At 35.4% G+C, this 24,662-nt stretch overlaps 1 protein-coding gene across 1 annotated transcript in view; it reads right to left on the bottom strand.

The window, feature by feature from the left end:
• The window catches only part of LOC149554641 (putative protein phosphatase 2C 78), a 30,689-nt gene extending 16,016 nt beyond the window's left edge, over positions 1-14,673 (bottom strand). Inside the window, exons 1-2 of the mRNA XM_089828703.1 lie at positions 14,344-14,673; positions 2,479-2,843 (exon numbers count right to left, since the gene is read on the bottom strand). Of these exons, the coding sequence (XP_089684829.1) occupies positions 2,479-2,843; positions 14,344-14,596 (618 nt within the window). The 5' untranslated portion in view covers positions 14,597-14,673. The remainder of the gene's footprint in view (positions 1-2,478; positions 2,844-14,343) is intronic.
• Between the last annotated feature and the right edge of the window lie 9,989 nt (positions 14,674-24,662).

The raw sequence follows: 24,662 nt of genomic DNA, 5'->3' as shown, positions 1-24,662 counted from the left end.
CACCTATTGGATGTGATTTACCTTGCAAATTCCTTCAACCACGCACAAAGATTGCCCAGCATATCAAATGAAGAATGGATCCTGTGCTTGCATTGGTAGGCACAAGCAGTGGACTCCACCATGCACACTTTGAACCTGGTCTATCAATGGTAGAATCCGAGTCTAGCCAGATATTGAGTGCTCAATACTCTGTCCTAGCACACTGAGTCTCTAGTGTGGGCACCACCTATTGGATGTGATTTACCTTGCAAATTTCCTCAACCATGCACAAAGATTGCCCGGCGTATTCTATAAAGAATGGGATCCTGTGCTTGCATTGGTAGGCACAAGCAGTGGACTCCACCATCCACACTTATATATCTTATACTTAACATTGACTTCTTGGGCCTTTCATGAATACCATGAACCTGGTCTGAGCTCCTTGGGTTTATGTCCACGCAGAAAGCAATCACAACAGAAAACCTTTGATTACTGAGTAGCAAGATTGCCATCTCAACACCAAATACTTCTCAGGCTGGCATCTGAGAAAGAAAGGGCATTCTTTTCATGCACATAGTAAATTGACTTCTTTGACACCTTAGCATCCCATAGCAACAGATATTTCCCTTGCAATGTCCGCATGGGCAAATAACCATCACAAAGTTGGTCAAGAGGAAAACACCAATTATTTAAATAAGGTAGGCTCTAAGAGATTCGTTTTATTTAAATTATTAATATTATCACTCATTGAAATTTATTTATTTATATAGGAAACTAGGGATGGCTGACCCAGACAAATCAGGAATATTACCCTGTTTAGAGCAGCAAAACCAGCATCAACAAGTAGACTGCTCAGATCTAAAGACATTTAATTAAAAAAGAAAATAAACACAATAAATTTGGAGTAAATATATGAAATCCTGATTAAACAAGTAGTTTAACATAGACAAACACTAACAAAAGAAGAACCATGCAAGCCAGCCAAGGTCAAAACACTAGCAGAGCAATCCCGAGACCTTGATAATTTGCCTCTGGTGTCTTTCAATACCACTACATTGAAGAGAGCTCAGTACGAAGAAAAATATCATAAAAAGAAGTTCATCTTTCTCCGAAGTCCTTTATCCTTAACCAGATCTATTCTTTCCTTGCACAAGAGCCTCAAAATACTAACAGAAGGGATAATATTAAAAAAAAATTACAATTAATTTTATGGGCGATGCGACAAGACATTACCAATATCAGCTGCCAGCAATAGAAGCCCAAAGCCCCTTTTAAAAAAAGAAATGTCTATTGGATAGGAAATGCTTCCACAAAGGGCCATATGAAACAGGACAACTTTGAAATTTCCTCCTCACACCTCCCAACCCCACTTAACCCCATCCATCTCCTAAGGAATAACACATCTTTCATAGAAACATCCCAGTGCAACACTGATAATGCTTTCATACAGCTCACTTAAGACATGATATTGCCATCAATCCAAGAAAAAAGGTTTACATGAGAACGTAACAAACGTGTGTTTGATCCAAGAAAATTGTTCAACTTCATAATGTGAAAAATATGACTTTTAAGAAGCTATTGAAGAAACTTCAATGAACAGGATGATTATGGAAAGCAGGAAAAAGGCAAAACTGAAGAAAACATCTTTTAAGTGTATCACTATATGGTACACATGGAGAAGGCACCCCTTCAAAGAGTAAAGGAAATACTTATAGTTATGATGATTAACTTTTTTAAAAAGAATCACCATAGCAACTGCTACTAATAAACAATAAACAGAAAGCATTATAATTTTGACCGATCAAAAAATAAATAAACAATAAACAGAATGAAAGAGAGATTTCATAAAATAGCTATCAGACAGCATTATCAAAATTAGAATTAACTGGGAAAATTACAATATATGAACTTAACAGATGCCTGAAGAAACATTCTGACTAGAAAGTGAATATGAAAGTCAAAACTAGAACCAGACAGAGGAAGGCTGAGGATCCAATACAGGAACTGGTTTTCTCGAATAGGATACATAAGTAAATTGATAAGGAGGAAACTATCTTATATACAAATGTAGTCAACAGATATTATAGGTATCAGGATAGGGATAAGGTCAACAAGCCTGTAGTAGAGTTTCATAGTAAATAATAAATATGGATAATACTAGAGGTTCCTCATCTCACATAAAAAATTCTATTTGGAAGCCATGCAGGTCAAATCAGAGGGGTTCCTTATCTCATATTAAAAATTCTATTTGGAAGGCATAAGGGTCAAATCAGCCATGCACAGATTTATTCCAGGTTATTTGATAGAGCTCAATTGATGTTCATAAACATGATAAGGGTATTAAAAGAACCAAACCGACTGGCATATACCTCTTTGGCTAAAGGATATGCAAGGTTACCACAGTAGACAACCAATTATACCTGGAAGAAAGCAACACTAACATCAATTAAAACATGTGCCACAGTCCTTTCAACTGAGATAGGCAGTCGCATTCCATACCTGTATAATGCCTTTAACACGCCATACCCCATTTCTGAAAACCACTATATGTGAATCATCTGGATGGAGGGATTTTAATTCCTTGCGGACTTCTTCTTCAGCTGCATTATGCTCTGTTGACAATCTCTCTGCTTGAATAGATTTTTTAGATCTTGCACTTCCCAGAACAGCTCTTGAATCCCCAAGGTTTGCCACATAAAGCATATTTCTTGATATAACTCCTACAAGACAACAAGAACCTGCAGAAGCAAGCTGGGGTTGTGCTTCCCAGGATCTTGAAACAAAATGTAAAAACTCTTCTTCAATGGCACTGAAGGCCATATGTAGTATCTCCGCGGACATTTTACCTTGCTCCGAGACAAATTCTGGAAATTAAGAAACTATATTATCACCAAACCAAATAAATTTGAACAGCGTATAAAATAAATAAAATTGTCAAACACCTTTTAATTTCGGGTGGGGAGTATCCTGTTAGTCAGGCAATCAGTATTCCTGAAACGATAAATCCATTTTAGATAACCATAAGCCTATCAACCTATGATTTTATATAGAGATTCTGGTTAGGATCCAAAATAATTATCACCAGACATTCAAAAATATATTTTTAAGAAAGGACAGAATAGCAATAAAAAAAAATGTCAAATATATTATGGGCTTTGGGAGAATAATTCCTCTGTTACCCAGGCCACTAGGATACCTAAAACCACAAATCAGTTTTAAAAGCTATAAAACTAACCTATAAATTTGTTTATATGTTCTGGTAATTGCAAGACCATAGTATGATGAATTAAAAAGACAAAAAAATAAATTTAGCATAATTTACATGACCAAAATAACAGAGGCTGCTATCTGACAGCATTATAGCATCAGGCAATTAGTATTCCCAAAACAATAAATTCATTTCAGATAACCATAAGCCTGTCAATCTATAATTTTATTTGGAGATTCTAGTTAGGATCCAAAATGTATAATCACCAGGCATATTAAACAAAACTGAATAGCAATAAATAAATTTGTCAAATATATTATTGGCTTTGGGAGCATAATTATTCTGTTACCAGGCCAATAGGATACCTAAAACCACAAATCAATTTTGGATGCTATAAATCTGCCCTATAAATTTGTTTATATGTTCTAGAGAGAATTCTTGCAAGACCATAGTATGATGAATTAAACAGACAGAAAAAGGTGAACTTAACATTATTTACATGACCAGAATAACTCTGCCTGTTGTCTGACAAGATTCTAGAAACATTAGCGTCTAAATCTTTTGTCTAGTGTAATAGTACATATTGCACTGCATTCATGAAGATAAAATGCTTTCATTCTCATAGAATATGCACTGTTTGCAGCCATATTTTTTACGATATAGATTAACGGATGTTTGTTTTTCAACTTAGTCAGACATAACCAATCAGATATGCAACCTTGTAATCAATGGCTCCTACTTTCCCAGACAACAACAAAGAAACGATATTATCACAACAAAGGCTAAGCATGTATTTGGACAAGAACAAGATCAATCTCTATGCACCTTAAGCTTGATGGAAAATCATAAGGAGCCATGCACGAACAAGAGGAATTATCACCCTTAAGTGTCATTGAAACTATTAATTTTTCATATTTACAGAAAAGATCCACATCAAAGTTCAGGAGGGATTTAGCTTTAAGCATTTATTGTTGATGGCATATGAAGAGAGCACTTAATTATGGAGCAGAATCAACTATGGTACCTCTTCTTGATTGAACAAGAATACAAAGATCTATGATGCCCAATAGGGCAGTTATTGATTTGCAAAGTTATTTTTCCTGTCGAATAAGTCAAACTTTCATTACCAAAACATAACTCAGTAATCCTGCCAGAGTTATCACTTAACCAAGTCCATTGGCCTGTGGCCCAGCATTAAGTTATTAGAATGATTGAAGTTTGACTTAGCATTACCACGTGGAAGTTTGACGTTAGATGGCTGGGAGAGAAGTTCAGCTACAATGCCCATATGGTTCTGCCAAGGATTCAAAAGCAGGTTCGATGACCTCAACATGGAAGTAAGTTTGAATTTTCAAATTAGGTAGAAAGATGAAAAATGTGAACCAGTCTCATCTATTGAGATCAGAGAAACTTTATCCCCACGGATGGAGAGAGTTGACAATCTGGATTGCAGAAAAGATTCAGCTTTCCTGGGTATTCAAGAACTTCCAAGCAAGCTCAGGCCCCTTGAATGGTTGAATATGGAAGAGCTTTGGAGGACGGCAGTAATAGAATCATGAAAAGAGAAATGGTGATATCAAGGAGAGGTGTTGGACTGGATTAGAACAGAATGTTTCCTGGAGATTCTGGTCTTCACCCTCCCTGGAGGTTTCTTTCTCCTCTTGTTTCCTTCCTTCAAATCGAAGGAGGTGGTGCTGCAAAAAGAGAGTTGGATCTTTCATCATTTGCTAAGATTAAAAGAAACTTGAAGAAATGTCTCTAGAGTTGGAAGTATGCCTTTGTTCTCCAAGAATTAAATTAGATAGTATGGGTTGCAACAGAAGCATTAGAGCCTCGTATGCTTTGAATGCATTGACAGTAGCTTGGGTGAGGATGTGGTGGTGCAGAAACAGTCAATTCACAAAAACCGCATGGTGTTTGCTAAATAAAAAATTTGAAGGGACTTGGACCTTCCACTCTCCTAAGGCATCTTCTTATCAAATAGCAAATCTTCTTTCCATCAAGAAGTAGATTATGATTAAGTCCCCTTTAAATATGAATATGTAGGTTATACTTGTCATACGGTTGGGGATTTTGGCCACAATTGCTACACTCGTTAGGTCAGGATGGAGGATATCGGAAAGCAAAATGAATAGGAAAGTGTTAGAGCAATCACAAAAACCTCAAGGAGCTCTTCAAGGAAAGGAACCGTGGCTGGTCTTTTTCAACAAAAAGGCCTAGGCCATTTTTTGTCTTCTATAATAGTTAAGACATTTTCTCAACATGATTGTGACCTTTCAAGGCACATAACCAGATTGATGCATGTGATATTTTGTCATTTCTGGTTTGTGAATGAATGTTCTGTAAATATTTGTTTAGGCCAGTGGGTCGGATTCTCTTTCAGTGGTTAGCTACTAAGAACACAGCAAGGCTGTTTATTTAGTTGATCATGGTATTGATATCTTTTCTTTTGTTTCATTAATAAGTAGTGAGATTGATGATGATTAGATCATCCTAGGTAATCTCCTATATAATGATACATTGTTGTGAGCTGTTTATGTTTACCGTACTTGAGGCTTTAAAAGCTATCACAAGTATCATGTGTGATGTCTTGGCTTCACCAGCTTGTAGTTATGGTAAAGAGTGGTTTGAGGTCATGCATGTGTGAGATTGATTTGAACTATTTCATTGTGTGCTTCGAAGGCTGCAATGGGATGTTTTGTAACTGTTTTCAGTGCACTGCTATGATCTGGGTGTTGGGCTTAGCTTGTGTGCTGTCTTGCTAAGAGTTTGATTGTTTACTGGTTGGAGCCTTGGATGACGCATTGGACATCAGACTAGGGTCACAGCTCCTTGGATTGACTCTGCTCCTAACCATCAAGTATGCAAAATATTCAACAGCCCCAACCAAAACCTATTCAATTTGGTGAAGAGAATTATAGGTGAAGATGGTTTGTGCCATGATGAGAAGTCAAAGGCTTGGTTATGATTCTATCAAACGTTCATGCTAAATTGTGTGCAATTATTCCTTAAGCTAAGTTGAGAATTTGTGTAAGATGCTTCTCTTGGCCCTTGATGTTGAACCAATTGGCATCATGCGCCTGCAGGATTAGAGTTGGTTACTTTAAAGTTTAGAAAGAGGCATGATGGTATCGAAAGAAGAGATTGGTAATTTTTACCTAGATTTGGAAGCTCTCAAAGTTTATAGCCTAGACATGAATACAGTGAGGTGAGGAATTTGATGGTAGCCCATCGCCCAGACTCATTGGAGATGATAAGCACGTACTGTCTCCTACACTGAGCAATGGTCAGTCGCTTAGGACCACTAAAAAGATCAAGGTTGCATCATGTGATCCAACAGACTTATTCTTAACCTGATTTAGGAGGAATCCCAATTTATTGTATAGCTTTCTCATAGTGGCTTTGCCAGTAATTTTATTGACATGAAGTATTCCACGTAGATCCATGTCACACCATTGACTGCAACAATGTGAGCCTCCAAATAAGAAATCATGTGGGCCATCCCATCTAACTCAGGATACAAACGGTGTACCTTGAGAGTGTATTTCTGAGCACCCATATGGTCTTTTCAGACATAAATATCCTCTATGATCTCATGTGGGCCATCCCATCTAACTCAGGATACAGACGGTGTACCTTGAGAGTGTATTTCTGAGCACCCATATGGTCTTTTCAGACATAAATATTCTCTATGATCTCTGTAATGCTTTTTGCCTCATCCTTATTACACTCCATTGATAACTGATATTTTCACCAAATAAAAGATAAATGTGCTCATAATGTTTCATTTACACACAAAATCGCAATCAATTCCCTATACAAGTCATAGAAATAAATCTTTTACATTTGGAGATAAATCAAACTTAAAAAGAAAGCAGCATGCCAAAAGCTTTCTCTGTGATCAGCAATTAAGTTCTAACAATTCTTACCTTTATTTCAGGATGAAAACAGTGCAAAAATGGATAAAAATATGTAATAAAAGCTCCCATGGATCAAAGGCTCCCACAAATGCCTTATTTAAGAGCATTTCTGAGCCACAAACTACTTTGTTTACTTTGATGTGCAAAATAAACACATATAACAGTCTGTAACTAAAATAAATCATCGAGTTCAAAGATAAGTGTCCCTAATCCATTACAAAATCATTCATGCTAGTTGCAAAAGGAAATCGTTTTTATCAAAATCTCCATAGAGGCATTTACTGGCCTCTAATCATTGCACTTTATGATTGAAATATTTATTTGTTGAACAGCTCCAATATCTTTACAAAACATAGTGTAGTATATAGTCTGTACCTTTTTCCTTATATGTCAATACCCTCAGAAGCCACTAGATGCATGCCTTCAAATGCCTTTATTTGCACGACTTCAACTTCACCTATATTGTGTGCTTTTGTGATGGGTTGATCGTCGTTTTCTAGTCTCTTCTAATCTGCTTAACCACAAATCATCAAAACCATAGTGCAACTCTCTTGAGATCTTCAATGTGCATCTCGTCTCTTCCATGTCTTTACAATTTTCTCATGCCATCTTCTTCCATGTCTTTACAATTTTCTTGTGCCATCACAACATCCATCCTCCATATTGATAACATCACCAAAAAGGTGTACACTATTGTGGTCCTTTGTATGTCATGGTCTATCAATCTCATCCAAAAGGAAGATTGATCAAATAAATTGTGGAAATTGGCAAATAGGAGACACACGCAAGACAAAAGCTACAATGCAACCTGCTCCATGATACTCAGCAATATTTTATCAAGCGCCCCAACATGTAAGGTTTAGACACCTAATTTGCACATTGCTCATGCCATCACCTTGAGATGAGGAGTGAATCATCACCTTCTAAGAATACTTTCCTATTGTATTCAATATCCTTACTTGACATATTATATAGCCACTGCCTTGACCTCTATGATATTGTATGGTAAATGCCCTACTTGAAATACAATATATGCCTCAATCTTCCATGCCTCTATACTACCTTAAAACTTCAATAAAAACTTAAATCACTAAAGAACCATGACGAGCCAGTCTCCACACAGCTCTAATACAATAGGTGAAAACGAATGTGAATTTAACTGTTACTAATTGTAAATGCATCACATGCATTTATACAATCATAAACAATTGAGACTACTAACAAAATAACTGCCTAATTAAACATTGTAATAGCTGATTCTCACTAGCCAACACTTTGATTGGTGGTAAATAGCACTCACTATGAGAAGCTCACATAAAAGGGGAGGAGAATATATTATTTCCTCACAATTGATGAAACAGGCCTCAAAAGTCAAAGTTGCTAAGTAAGTAGAAAACTAACTGGAGGATGGAGGCATGGGAGATTGGAGTATATTCAGTGACCTTTGATCAATCACCAAATATGTGGTTGCAGAATCACCTTAGTGACAAAACTACTTGCAGCAAATCAGCTGAAGTCAACAATAACTTCTAACAGCGGTGGCAAATTCCCATGTTGTTAGATATCAAGTGGCAATTTTCAACAACAGTGGCTCCAATTGGAAACATTTTAAAAATTCCCGTATTAAGTTCGAAAGGAGAATGTGGACATCGTTGATGTTGTAAACAATGCATAGAAGAGCTATTGGCTATAGAGATCCTCTGACTAAGTGTGGTCTTTCAAAGTTAAGTTCACTAGAAATGGAAGTGGGATAAGTTCTCATATGTAAGTGAGCATATGCAGCAAGATCCAAATAGCAGTATGCAGACCTATAAGTATGTACAGGCATATGACTAAGTTTCCAGCTTGTGATGCACTTCCTCGTGAAAGATATTGTAGTGAACAAAGACACCAATGTAATGCAGTTCATGGAGCTTGAAATGGTTATTGATAATCAAAAAAACATATGAGATGAACAGGTAAAAGTGCTTGTGTTCGTGTTCAGGCTTTTCGTAAACACATGTGAATACCATGGAAGGTTGATGAGAACTAACTTTCATTTGAATAAAGAACATAAAACATGAGAGTTGGACTCACTGCAGTTGAAAGTGAGAAAGCACTTACCATGTTCAAACTAAGGAGGGGAATGTTAGTAAAACTGTTGTAGGAAACCACATGTTTGTTAGGATTATTACATCATTAGTTATTAGTATTAGAATATCATGAGATAGGTTTTGTTGGAATTATAAGATGAAAATTATTTGTTACTTTCTTTAAAAGTTTGCTTATTTACGTGTGTATTTGTTATAGTTTGGTAATTTGGCATCCCGTAAGGTAAGGGAGTCAATATAATAATTCTTCTATAATAGAGGAGATCTAATCCCTATAAATTTGCATATGTATTAGCGAAAAAAAGTGGGAACTAGAAAGACATTATTCTCTGTATTTGTTGTACCTAAATTTATACTAAAATTTAACTCTAGTCATGAGATTAAAAACTCATTGAGTATACCATAGTATTAATTTTTATGATCTGAAATGAGACAAGCAGAAATAACAGATACAACAATGGACACAATGAATTATCTTGGGAAAACCCTCCAACTTGAGGGAGAAACTCAGCCACAAATATATCACTTATATTTAATGAAAAAACAGAAGACAGATTTACAATTTGGCCAGAGACTAGACCGAACTGCAGCGATGATAATAGCAACCCCCTATATGTGAATATCCAGACAATAATGAATTCACCTTAGTATCAAATCTTCTTGAATAAAAAGATATCAATCTGTATCTCCATGCAAATACCTCCTCGAAATATATAAAATTGTCTTGACACTTCATTGTCTTAACGTTACAAAGTGAAGACCCTTCATTGCCTTGACGTTACAAAGTGAGGTGTGTATCAGAGGGAAAGAACTCCTACAGCTATAACATCAACACTCCCTCTTATCTATGGAGGTATCTTTCCAGATATTCATGTCATGGAGTCTCTCAATATGACACCCACAATGGCTACAACCATCTGTCTTAAAGAGTTTTTCACACAATCTCTCAACATGATAATGTCATGGAACCACTCAACATGATGTCCACCATAGCTACTTCATGTGTGGAAAAGGGTCTATCACAGAATCTCTCAACGTGATAATGCTATGGAGTCACTCAACATGAGGTCCACCATGGCTACTCCCATATGTGGAAAGAAGCAAGTGCACAAGTGTTCATCACAGAGTCACTCAATGTGATGTCATCATGGAGTCTCTCAACATGACATCCACCACAGCTATTCCCATGAGTGGAAAGAGCAACATCTCTTAGAGAGCTTTCACCTCATATTTCTCCATCTTAAGAAATATGCATTTTAGCAAGTAGCAAGGATCATTGATGTTCAAACTCCCACTCAGCAAGAGCATCAGACTCAAATGGTACATCAAACTCCCTCTGAATGTTAGAGGTATCATCAAGAGATATGTCCATACCTTGAGGAGCCTCCTATCACTCAAGGTGCTTCCCAGTAGTCTCCACAAAATTCTTCAATGAATAGTACTTCACAATTCTAGCACAAAGGACATCAAAGCAAGCATCTACAATCTACAGGGATACCTTGTGGAAGACATTGCACAGGGCATAGTCCATGAATGAATGAATGAAAGATTTTAATAATGTCCACGAGGCCAAAGCAGCATATGGGACCACCTAGAAAAAAATGCCTCCTGAAAAGGGCAAAGCCTGGCTTATGTGTAAGATAGATAGGATAGTTTCCTAGAGGGGGATGGCAGAAGCACCCAGCCCGTCCAGAGAAGGAATGAAGTACGCTTGAATTCACAAAGGCAAGCATTTTCTTAGGTCCCATGTTGTTTTGGAACCTAGAGGTCCAGGCATTATTGAGCTGAATCACCATCTCATGGGAATCAATAGGATCCTCATGGGCTTCTGCAGCAAGATACACTGTTACCCACCACTACACAACTACCATACCCCCATCGTTATCCCACCTGAGTGAGTGAGAAAACCTGTTGGTCTAATCGATATCTAATGTGAGAATCAAACAAATTACATAACCGCCAATCTTCTCCGAGACTAACCTTCTTTTAGTGCTGACCCAGTAGAACCTTTACAAGATCAACCAGTTCCAGCATTACTATGGGCTCAAAGCATTTGGTCTACACCCAGACCGGCCAGTAATTGGCATGCCTAGGATGCAAAAGATGCATAGGAATCTTGTTCCTTGTTCAATCAAGAGGAGAATCTGAAATGGCCAGGTAACGAAGTAAGACCATGAGGTAGAACAAAGGAGGTCAAACTGAGAAGAGGTGGAATAGAACATGGCAGAAAAATAATAAAACAAAGAGGAACAAAGGACATGATTTTCAGTCTGCAATTCATCTGTAGAAGCTCTAGATGTTTTGATTAAGTCTAAGTAAGAACAATTAATTTTATCCTTTCAACATATTGTAGATCTTTTGTAAGAGTAGATATTTTCAGATTGACATAAATAAAAGATCATTTTGGTATTCTCAACAGGCTTGTGTGACTGTTTGAAAAATTGAAAGACTAGGCTAATAAGTTTTGGTAATCATTAGGTAGACACCTTGACTAGAATGGACCATAAAGTTGCAGTTGGAAAATACCCACCATAAAATCTTGAAAAAAATAAGGCCATGGAAAGACCCACCTAATAGATGTTCTAGTCTCATCCATATGAGTTAACATAAGCCCAATTCCAATTGGTATGAATGTAGCAGTAACAGTTCCCTCAGTTAAATAGCTGGCCCCAAGTTGGTTTTCTTGTTGGCCAAGGGGTCAAATTGACTTGAATGGAACAAAGGACGTCAAACTGAGAAGAGGTGGAATAGAACATGGCAGAAAAATAATAAAACAAAGAGGAACAAAGGACATGAGTTTCAGTCTGTAATTCATCTGTAGAAGCTCTAGATGTTTTGATTAAGTCTAAGTAAAAACAATTAATTATATCCTTTCAACATATTGTACATCTTTTGTAAAAGTAGATATTTTCAGATTGACATAAATAAAAGATCATTTTGGTATCAACCGGCTTGTGTGACTGTTTGAAAAATTGAAAGAGTGGGCTAATAAGTTCTGGTAATCATTAGGTAGACCCCTTGACTAAAATGGACATAAAGTTGCAGTTAGAAAATACCCACCATAAAATCTTGAAAAAAATAAGGCCATGGAAAGACCCGCCTAATAGATGTTCTAGTCTCATCCATATGAGTTGACATAAGCCCAATTCCAATTGGTACGGATGTAGCAGTACTAGTTCCCTCAGTTAAATAGGTGACCCCAAGTTGGTTTTCTTGTTGGCCAAGGGGTCGAATTGACTTGAATGGTTGTTCCGCATTCTTCGGTTTAGTTGTGTGGGACAGTCTCTGGGCATCCTACCACACTTTCCCATCAAATTCCTAAAATTATTAGGTGTTAGAAATATGCTAAAAAATGGATCCAATGCATTTAGGTTTCTTTGTTTTCAATAGGGACTATTTATAATCATAATGTTTGATGTTAATTAATTACAATCTCCTCTAACTTTACTTGTCATAGTTCAATTTCGGGGTCAAATCCTAGTTTCTGTGTATGATGTAAGAGCACTGACATCCATGAGCTATCATGTGTCACAAAACATATTAGAAATAAAAATCAACTTTGTTGTGGTTGTTCTGTTCGCAATCTTTTTATCTATGAAACATGAACTTGAAAGTTTTCTACAAGTGCAACATGAATTGCTACAAGCCATCTACAATTTTCTATAGATTATTTTTCAAATTGCTGCAAGTATTCTATAGAACGCCACAAACATATTGGAGGCCTCTATAGGAGTTCAGAGACTGCTAGAAGGACATTCAAAGTTGCTACACATATATTGGAGCAGCTACAAGGGTTTTTGGACTGTTAGAGGCAATACGATGACATACTATAGACATTTACTGATAAGTCATATGCTGGGTTGATTAGCTAGTATAATCATTGTTCCATTTAACAATACAATCAATCACAAATAGATGTGTAGCAATCTATTGTGACACATAGCTGGTGATTATTCCATCTAGGAGCTGATTGTCTTGAAAGGGGGTCACACATTTGTCCTTCCTGTCATTGACAGTGCTGGTTTTGTGAAACGTCACGATTACTTCGTTGGTCATTTGCTTCTATTGCAACTTCTCATTCACCTTAGATGGAGCCAATCGTTCACATTCCTTTGGGACATCTTTCTTTTTTATTCTTTGTTTGTGGAAGTTGAATGGTGGCATTTGGAAGTTCCAATGACATATGAAATATGGGAAAGTTATCATTGAGGACCAACTGCTAATCTCCAGCAGTCATCATTTTCTATCAACAATTGGGGAATTAAGGCAAGTAAAGTTTCAATCAAGAGGAGAATCTGAAATAGCCAGGTAACGAAGTAAGACTATGAGGAAAAACAAAGAAGGTCAAAATAAGAAGAGGCGGAACAGAACAGGGCAGAAAAATAATAAAACAAAGAGGAACAGAGGATATAATTTTCAGTCTGGAGTTTATCCGTAGAAGTTCTAGATGTTTAGATTAAGTCTAAGTAAAAACAATTAATTACATCTTTCAACGCATTGTAAATCTTTTGTAAAAGTAGGTATTTAAAAATTCACATAAAAAAAATCGTTTTGGCGTTCGCAGCCGGCTTGTGCGACTGTCTGAAAGAGTAGGCGGCTGATAAGGTTTGTTAATCATTACGTAAACAACTTGACTAGACTACACCATAAAGTTGCAGTTGGCAATTACCCACCATTCAATGTTGGAAAAGAATGAGGCCATGGAAAGACCCGCCAAATAGATGATCTAGCTTCAACCATACAAGTTAACATAAGCCCAGTTCCAATTGGTATGGATATCTACATGGGAATTGAATTGAAATAACATCAAGATCTCCTTCATAAACTACGCAAGCACACACCCAGTTTAACTAGCTTCCCATACCCGGCCAAATTAATAATCTGCGCACGCACACACCCAATTTAACAGATTGCACAAACAAAATCAAAGTAGAAAACAGCACCCAAACACAGCCAAAATTGATGCAATCTAGAAAACTAAAGAAACTACCCAATTAGACACCCAGTTTAATAAACTGCATATTCAAGCACCCAAATCAATAATTTGACCGGGCACACAACCAAATTTAACAAACTTCCCCTCACCCAAATTATTACAACCTACTTTAGCACGCAAAATTATCAGAAACATAACAGAAAAACTTACCTTCCAGCCGCTGGAAGAGATGCTGATTAAGAAACCTTGAAGCTTGGGGGCCACCATGTCCATCATAGACTCCTACAAAAGAACCCCATGGACCTGTAACCACCTGGCTCTGATCCTCCATGCTCGTGTTAGCCTGCACAACAGCCATGGACAGATACCCGGGTGGATGCTCTTTCACATCCATATTCCATAGGCCAGTGTCACGTGAGTCTTTCCGCAGATTTTGGAGGGGATTAAAACAGGATCTAAACATACTTTACCCCCACAGAAATAGTGCACCATTCCTTTTAGACCTGTGGGTTTATGAACTTCATCTCTAACAAACCCCCTACAAACAATCTCTCTATTAGATCCATATATAGCTTCAAGAATTCTGCATTTGCGGGTTGGTCAACAGCGCAAAACGGGCGTTCATGACAAAATGTTTGTCAGTCAGTTCGACCATTAACCAAGTCTCCTTATATTCAAGGTTATGTTGATTTCCGTGGTTAAAAATTGGAAATTTTAGGCCCACTATAATCAAAGTCAATGGAATGTTGAGGGCCTGACATGTTGGTGTAATTAGTACGATCCAAATTGTACCTACCAAGTGGAGTTTGATTTGTTGTTTATTTTAATGGATGCCGTGCTTGATTTTCTTCGCTTTTTTTCCACGAACGCAAAGGAAAATGCATAGGCCACAGAGAGAATTTTGTTGGTTTGTTTCGAGGCTAAGAGAAATTTTTATTGACTAGTTTGTTTATATATATATATATATATATATATATATATTTATACATATTATTTTGGAAAGGTGTATTGCAGTTAAGGTGAATATGATTAAAGATATGCGTAGAATTTATATGTTGTATTTAATATTAATATTATCAAAACAAATATATATTACATAAAAATATGTATAATAACTAAAATTGTTACATATAATGTTTTGATAATATTATCTATATTTTCAAATAGAAATACATATTAATATAAATGAATTCATTTGATCATATAATTTGTTTTGATAATGTTATCTACATTTCTAAATAGAAATACACAATAATAAAAAGAAATGCATTTGAGCAATATATTTTTTTTGCTATTAATTGGAAATATATTATATGATAATTATACTAACAAAATATCTATTTATATGCTAATATTATATGAAAATTGAAATTGTAATATTTTTTAATAATATTATCGGCATTTTCAAGTAGATTACATATTTATATCAACACATGCATTTCGGCAGCATATTTAGTGACATAAATTATGAACATATAATATGATGACTTATACTTACAATTTTTTTTTAAATTTCACCCCCATAATTCAATCATAATATTTAGAACCATGACTTATGACTTACTTGCAGTAGACAAATTTTAAAACAAAAAATAAAAACATGTAATAGTTAAGATAAACTAAATCTGTAAGTGTTGAACCTTTGTAAGAATATATTGTTAAACAATTTCCACAGTTAGAAGAAAATTTAAATGTCATTTGTAATAGCATCAACACAAATTACCATCATCAAAGTAAACCATTATAAAAGCATTAGAGTTGAAGCCATGTTAATTAAAACCACATATGTAATACTCCATATTAACCATATGTATAGATTTGACTCATAATAGCTGGAAATGTATGTCCTGCAACCATAACCATATAAATTATAAAGAATAACAAATCATAGTCCAAACCATGTAATCTATATCATGATTTAGAAGTTTATAAATGGTGCAAATGACACTTATTTAAAAGTTTTGAAATAACAACATCAAAATTACATAAAGAACACTTCATGCTAATGGTGCAAATACACTGCATAATGTTCGATGATTAGGATGGTATTGTGGCCTTTATTTTGCAAGTGATCATGATATACTTCTTGCATAAAATTTGGGAAAACAGCCACTTTTGTATATATTTCCTTACCATGGTGTACAACATCTTTCATTTTCATTATTTCTAGTTCTTCAACATAATCAATGGATAAGGTAATGTTTAAGATATCTTGAAGAATTTTAGAGCAACACTCTAAAATTGATCTTGTGCACTTAGCAATAGGTGTTTAATAAAATGTACTGAGATGTTTGGACTTGCATCAATAATTTTATATTCATTTTCTAATAGATTGATAGAATGAAATGTTACCTTCAAATTAATGTTAGTATATGATTTAAGAGGTCAAATTTCAACATAAATAGTATAAATTCAAATTTAGTTTTTCAATTTTTTTCGTGTGTGTGTGTAAGTTTCTATGGATATAAGCATTTTAAAGTGGTAGTAATTTTAATTATAAAGTGGATAAATATATATAGTCATTGAAGCAAATTTGAACAAAAAAATGAATACCTCGATATTCTTCTAAACATTTTAATTTATTTTCTTCATCATTTTCTTTTTGAAAGTTGTACGTGTCATTTTTTATCCTCATAATGGTCATATGTGAATTGTGGTGTTGTTTTAAGACTTTGTTATGTAAAGATGGATTTTCCTAAACACTTGTCATGTCATCAATATAGAAAAAATATTTTAATCCAAAGGCACATAGACATAGTCGTAAGACCAAAGGCTAGTCAAAGGTAGAATTTTCACATTAAAAATATTCAAGTATAAAATTTGACCAAAGATTGTTGAAATATTAATATTACAATATTGCATTTCAAGGTTCTAAAACATAAAGTGACTAAAATGTTGAAATAACATTTCATGTACAATAATCAAATATGAACAAAAGAATGTCCACTATTTATCAAGCACTGATACATCAAAATAGTATAATACATAAGGAAAACTCAATACATCATGAATGATCAATAAACATCCAAATAAGTTAATAATCAAGGCACCACACTAAAACTTCAACCTTGTCTCTTAAGCCTTCAGACATCACATCCACCTGCAAATCCTAAAACAAGAGTGTGGCCCAAGCACTTTTTTTGCCCAACCATGGAGTGGTTAGCTCCCCTAAGGCTCTTCCTAATATGAAAAGTGCACTAACCCTATTTGAGAAGCCTAGCAACCCAACACAACTGGATAGGAAGAATATGAAAAAACTGTGAATTTTCCTACTAAACATTCTTTAGACTTAAAAATTAGATATGCAAGGTGGCAAAGAGAAAATTAAACATCTAACCAAGCATATTTAAACATTCCTATGCAAATTAAGCTTTGGCCAAAGCACATTAAAATTTTAGGTTCTAACTAGTAGACAAATCAATTTATCCTATTTACTCTTCTTTGTCATCCACATTATACCCAATTCTATTTTATAAAACTTTTTTTAGTAGACATCCCCAATAAAGCATAACAATCTATTTCAATAAGAGTTTCAAATATTCATATTCCAATAAAACATAATGATCTATTTCAATAAGAGTTTCAAATATTCATCTATTAAGATTAATAGAAAAATGAAACTACAAGAATATTTACACTTTTCAAAGTGTACATAAAATTTTATATAATTGTCAAAACAAAAGTGATCCCACAATTCCCTTTGTTTCAAGTTAATGAAATGGATTTAAACAATCTATACAACTTTCTATATTTCAAGCTAGGTATTATCTTTTTGTGATATGTTTTTTTTCTTTTTTTTATGGATGTCATCCAAAAACAAGTTTTAAGTACCTGATACGGGCCCACGCGTGCCTAAAACCTCTTCGGCTAAGAGCCAAGGACTATGGAGCATCCATGCTGCCAAATTTGCCTGGGGCACGATCCTAGCCTCATCCCTTATGTCTTCGAGCCTTGCACTCAACAAGACTTGATCTCTGGTGGGCTCTTTGTGAGCCATTCAACTTCACCAGTAGCTCAAGGGCCCATTCAATTGTGATATGTTTTGACTCATATTTGGAATTAAACCTCCTATTAGAAATAGAGAATACTAAGAGGGGGTGAATCAGTATTACAACAATTTTTGGCCAACTTTGGATTTTAACAATTAACCATAAAAATGCATAAACAAATAAACTAAATAATAATGAGCATGCCACAAGGAAACTCATAACACCATATTTTGTTAACCACAAAAACCCTAGGCAAGGGAAAACTCTAGTGAGGATGGTACATGTTGGTTATTTTTCCCCTCATTCATCCCATCATAGTTAATCAATGAGAGAGATGTTCAGTGGGTTGGATTCTTTCACAGTGAGTTTGTTAGAAATGCTTTAGAATAACTAAGAGGGGGGGTGTGAATCAATTAGTCAAGGTCCAAATGTCCAATTCAAACTTTTTCACTAAGTGTAGTGAGCCCATTCAACCATTCATTCATCCAAGCTTTAACTTTCCTGTTTAGCAAGTTACTGTAAATCAACATGCAAACATAACACATAAAAAGATCAACACATAACACAATGATTTACGTGGAAACCCAATTTGGGAAAAACCACTAGTAACATACTACTCAATTCTCACTCTTTTGAAGTGATGCCCTGTGAAAGGCCTGCCTTGTTAAAGGCTTACAACACACTGTTAAATGTGACCTTATTAGAGGATTTATCCACCCTATTAGAAGTGGGCCTAGTTAGAGGACTTTAGAACATTCACTTGGAATGCCACCCTGTTAAAGGATTTACCAATGGTTATTAAACCAACCTAAGTCCATAGGATTTTCATGTCTAATACAATTGCTAGAGAGTATTAGAAAATCTTTGAATTGATTACAACATACAACTTAACTTGTAGATCTCAAATCACTCTTTAGCTCATCACATTGCCTGGCCTTCAATCTCTGCAACTCTATCAGCTTGCCCTCCTTTCAAGCTTTGTCTCCTTGAGTCTCCATGCTCAATGTACTAGTGCAATCATCTTTCTCTGACCACTTGTCAAAGTAGACCCTCTATGCTCTTCATTCTCATAGATGCCTTCTCCTTGACACCCTTCTAATCACTTCGCAATGTTGGCACTTCAACAGCAGCACTTGCTTCTTGGTCGATGACTGCTTAAATAGAAGTTTGGAACTTATTTTTCCACTCGATTATTTTCTTCTTTTAATTTCAATTCATATGGATTAGGTAAGATTCATTAAATATAACCCACATTTTGTTTCCTCTAGAAACTTCTTGAATAATCCTTTGAATTTGCCCAAAAATGGTTTACATAAAATTTTGTGCCACTAGCTCATCATCCTTATCCTCCAACTAGTTCACAAAATTCAAGATAACAACTATGTTGGCTCAGATTTGGCGAATCTTTAACATTTTCAACAATGCAACAGCTCGACACTATTGAAATACTGGTGCTTGGCACATATTGTGTTACTCGACATCAACTACATTTTTCTGATGCTCGACACCTGAAGTTCACTCGACACCTATTACTTTGCTCGGCACCTGAAGATTACTCGGCACACACTAGATTTTTCATTTGCTCTGCTCCAACTAAAAATTTGCTCAGCTTAAACTAGCTTGCTCGACACCCACAAATGAACAATTTAAGCTTTGCAGTCAACCTTGTTACAACTTTATTCCTCCAATGCTTCTAAGTGTGACCAACCTCTGTATCTTCAAGTATGTTATCAATACATCACTTAACCATTGTCTTAACTAATCTTTACACTCCAATGCAATATCATAACTCAACCTTTCCCTTAGGTACTCTTGTTACATCTTGTTGATCAAATCCTCTTCATCAATCAATCAAGTGATAGTACTTGGATCTTATAAGAAAATGTCATTCCTACACATAGCAGGTTTGACATCAATGACAAAACAATGATTGAAAACATTCTTTTAACAACAATCTCCCTCTTTGAATCAATCTTCTTCATCAATGATCTTTTCAATTAGATTTCCAACAATCTCCCTCTTTGGCATTGATGGCAAACTAAACTGATCAACCATCAGACCAAACTATTCAACTACATGCTAACTAGGTTAGAACAGTAAATCAAATGCCAAAAAGAAAATTGTGCTACCATCAGTTTTCACATCTCCCCCTTTATGCTAACTTCACCCTCTTAGCTATTGTACCATTTTTCTTTCCTTTCTTCCTTCTTACAGTTTCTCCCTTTGTATGCATTGTTCATCTTTTGCTATTCTCTGTTCTGATCAGCTTCTTCATCTTCTCCCTTAATATGTTGATCAAATGTTGTTGATCAATTTCTTACTACTCATCTCCCTCTACTGTTGATTAGAGCTTTATCCATTCAGAGCTTAATCCATTAAATGTTGTTAATCAGTTTTTGCTCTTTCTCCTACTATTGATCAGTTTCTTTACTCTTTCTCCCTCTTTGACAACAATGCCAAAGACATATTGTTTCAGCATCTTAATATGCAAGTGTAGCTTTTGCAGGTTCTTTCACTTTCTCCCTCTGTCACATTGCTTGTGACTAATTTGGAACTTCATTACTTCTATTACTTTAGGCAAGAATCCTAAAGTAAGTATCCTTCACATCAGTGTGTAATATTCCAACAATCAATTCATTTGATGCAGGGCAGTCTTGCCTTTTTTCTAAGTATCCTTGGCTAGGGATATCACCCCTAACTTACCTCTACAATGCTCAAAAGCATCTTTAGGTAGTGCTTTTGTGAAGATGTCAACAATCTGTTCCTTTGAGCTAACATATTCCATCTTCACTTGCTTGTCTTCCACCAATTCTCTTACATATTGATACTTAATTGCAATATGCTTGGTTTTAGCATGCATTACAAGGTTCTTTGATATGTTGACAGCACTTGTATTATCACAATAAACTATCACGGGCTCATTTTCCTCTTCCTTCATACCTTGCAATAGATGTTTGATCCATACAATATTGGTGCAATTGATAGCAGTTGCAACATATTCAACTTCTATTGTGAATTGTGAGGTACAACTTTGCTTTTTACTAGTCCATGTAATCAATCTTTTTCCCAAGAAAAGTGCACCTCCACTGGTGCTTTTTCTGTCATCAATATTACCTCCCCAATCTACATCAGTGTAGGCTCTTAATACAAACCTTTCACTCCTCTTATAATACAAAACAAAGTCATAAGTTCCCTTTAGGGACCTTAGTATTGTCTTTACTACCATCAGGTGATTTTCTCTTGGATCTGTAGAAAATATTGCCACTATTCCAACAGCTAATGCAATGTCTGGTCTACTATGTACAACATACTGCAGCTTTTCAATCATTGATCTATACATTGTCTAATTCACTTCAGCTAATTCTTCATTCTTGGATAACTTATGTCCTGTTGCCATTAGTGTGCTAACTGGTTTTGAATCTTCTAACCCAAATGTTATGAGTATCTCTTTGATGTATTTTGATTGGGTCACAAATATGCCATGCTTCAATTGATGTACTTGCAAACCAACAAAGAACTTGATTTCTCCAAACATTGACATCTCAAACTCATGTTTCATATGATCAACAAAATCTTTGTATAGAACATCTTTTCCTTCAAATATTATGTCATCAACAAAGATTTATGATATCAAAATGGCTTTACCTTTTTTAGCCTTAATGTACAAGTTGTTATCATTTGTTCTCTCAAATCATATCTTCACAAGATATTTGTGCAATCTCTCGTACCATGCTCTAGGTGCTTGCTTCAAACCATAAAGTACCTTATGCAGTTTGTAGACCATATCTTTGTTCATGTTATGAACAAATCCCTTTGGTTGTTTTATGTAGACTTCCTCTTCTAGTATACCATTTAGAAAAGCAGACTTGACATCCATTTGGTAGACTTTGAAACCTTTGTATGCAGCATATGCAAGTAGTGTTCTTACTCCTTCCATTCTTGCAACAGGGGCAAATGTTTCCCCATAATCCAGTCCTTCTTCTTGTGCATAGTCTTTGCAAACAAGTCTGGCTTTATTTCTAGTTATCTCACCATTCTCATCAAGTTTGTTCCTAAACACCCATTTAGTACCAATTACATTCTTATCATCTGGTCTAGGAACTAGGGTCCAAGTTTTGTTCTTCTCAATCTGATCTATCTCCTCTTCCACAACTTTATACCTGTCGTCATCTTGTAGTGCATCTTTTACTATTGTAGGCTTAAACCTGCTTAGTAAGCACGATTCATTCTTAAGTCTATTCCTTGTCATTCGTCTTGCATCCTTGTCACCAATTATTTGATTTGTGGGGTGATGTCTTTTGACATATTTGGCTAATCTTGATTCTGTCCTTATTTTCATTTTTGATCCTTCAGCACCAGAGTCATTTTTCTCTTCTCCATCTGGTACTTCATCATCTCTTTCATGTATGCTAGTTTCAAAATCAAAATGTGGACTCCCTTCATTTTGCAACTCGACTTTTGAATGTAGCTCGACATTCACTGGGTGTGACTCGGCTGATACTGAAATTTGTTGTTGATTCCCAACTTGATTAGTAGCATCATCTTCAGTAGGCATTCCTTCATAGAAGTATACAAAAGATCTATAATCCTCTGATTGCTTAGTTCCATCAACCTGAACTTTTTCATGCTCATCAAAATTTACATTTGCACTTTCCACAATCTTGTTAGTGTTAGTATTCAAACACTTATATGGAGAATCCAAGGAATATGCCTTCATCACTTTTTGCATCAAACTTGCCATTTCTAGTATCTTTAAGAATATAGCATTTACAACCAAATACTTTGAAATGTTTTACATTAGGTGAGTGACCATACCATAATTCAAAAGGTGTTGCATTTGTACCTTTCTTAACTTGGACTCTATTTAGGGTGTAAACAATAGTACTTACAACTTCTCTCCAATATTTTAGAGCAACATTTTTCTCCATCATCAAGATTCTTGCACAGTTTATCACTGACCTATTCCTTCTTTCAGCAATACCATTCTGAGGTGGAGTTCTTGGTGCTGATGTTTGTCTTTTGATACCTTTATCATTGCAGAATATTTTAAATTATTTTGATATAAACTCACCTCCTCTGTCTGACCTTAGGCATTTCAGACTCTTCCATGTTTCCTTCTCAACTTTGGCCAAATACCACTTAAACATTTGAAATGCATCAAATTTTTGCATTAAAAACATAGCAGTCATCATCCTTGAATAGTCATCTACAAATAGCATTATGTATCTATCTCCTAGGTAGTTTTGCACTTTTATTGGTCCACATAAGTCTGTATGGACTAATTCTAGTACTTTTTTGGATGTGAAAGTTTTGCTCTTGAAACTAGACTTAGTCATCTTCCCTAGTTGACATTGTTTGCACATTGTGTTTTCAGGCTTCTTTAGTTTAGGCAACCCTCTGACTTTCTTCTTTTTGTCGATGCTAATCAATTTGTCAAAGTTAACATGACACAATCTTTTGTGCCACAACCACACATCATCAAGTCTAACAAAAAGACAAGTTGCATCTTCCATATCTAGGTAAAATAGATTACTCCTAGTTTGTTCACCTTTTCCTATCAGATTTCCATCAATGTCATAGATCTTGGTAGTTTTGTTTCCAAACTCTATTTTGCAACCTACATTGCCTAAATGTGATACACTCAACAAATTATAGTTCAATCCTTCAACATAGTATACATTATCACATGAAATTTTCTCTGTAAGTTTAATTGAACCTTTCCCTTTGATTTGACATGGAGCATCATTACCAAATCTAACACTATTTCCATTATACTGAGTAAAGGTAATAAACTTACTTTTATCTCTTGTCATGTGATGTGAGCATCCACTATCTGTGATCCACTTGTCATTCTTGTTCACACAGGTTACTAATGTTGTTGCTTCATCTTCATCTTTATTTGATTCATCCTTCATGGCCACATAGACTACTTCTTCATCATTCTCATCAGAATCTTCTTCAATAGTGTAGCATCTTTTGCCTTTGTCCTTGTAGTCTCTTCTATCATCTTCTCTTTTGTTCTTGTATGTGTTTCCTTCTTTGTAGTTCTTCTTCTGTGTACATCTTGCAGCAATATGTCCTACTTCATTGCAATTGAAACAAATGATAGGGAGTTGACCTTTGAATTTACCTTTGCCTCTATGGAATCTCCTAGCCAGTAGTGCTTCCAATTGTTCCACATCTTCCTCATCTGTGTTGCTATCACTGGATGCATGCTTTCATTTTCTATTCTTCTTCTTTGATGTCACTTCCTTAGTTTCTTTCATTGTCAACTTGACCTTGAAAGTAGATTCAAGGTTCTTAGGTTTGTAGTTATTAAAGTTGGGTAGTTCAAATGCAGTAAGCCTTCCCACTATTCCTTTAAAAGTCAATGCATTTCCTGGTATACACCTTAACTCTTGGATGGTTGAAACTCTAATAGCATAGATAGGGAGCAGGGTTCTCAAGTATTTTCTATTGACATTATCTTCTTCTAATTGACCACCTAGACTTCTTATTGCACTTACCACCTGGATCCATATTGAGCAACATTCTCTCCTT

Source organism: Cupressus sempervirens, chromosome 5 (genome assembly GCF_028749045.1).
Source record: "Cupressus sempervirens isolate cs-2001-9-10 chromosome 5, ASM2874904v1, whole genome shotgun sequence".
Taxonomy (NCBI): domain Eukaryota; kingdom Viridiplantae; phylum Streptophyta; class Pinopsida; order Cupressales; family Cupressaceae; genus Cupressus; species Cupressus sempervirens.
Note: the sequence above shows the minus strand (reverse complement) of the source record. Positions and strands in the feature narration are given on the sequence as shown.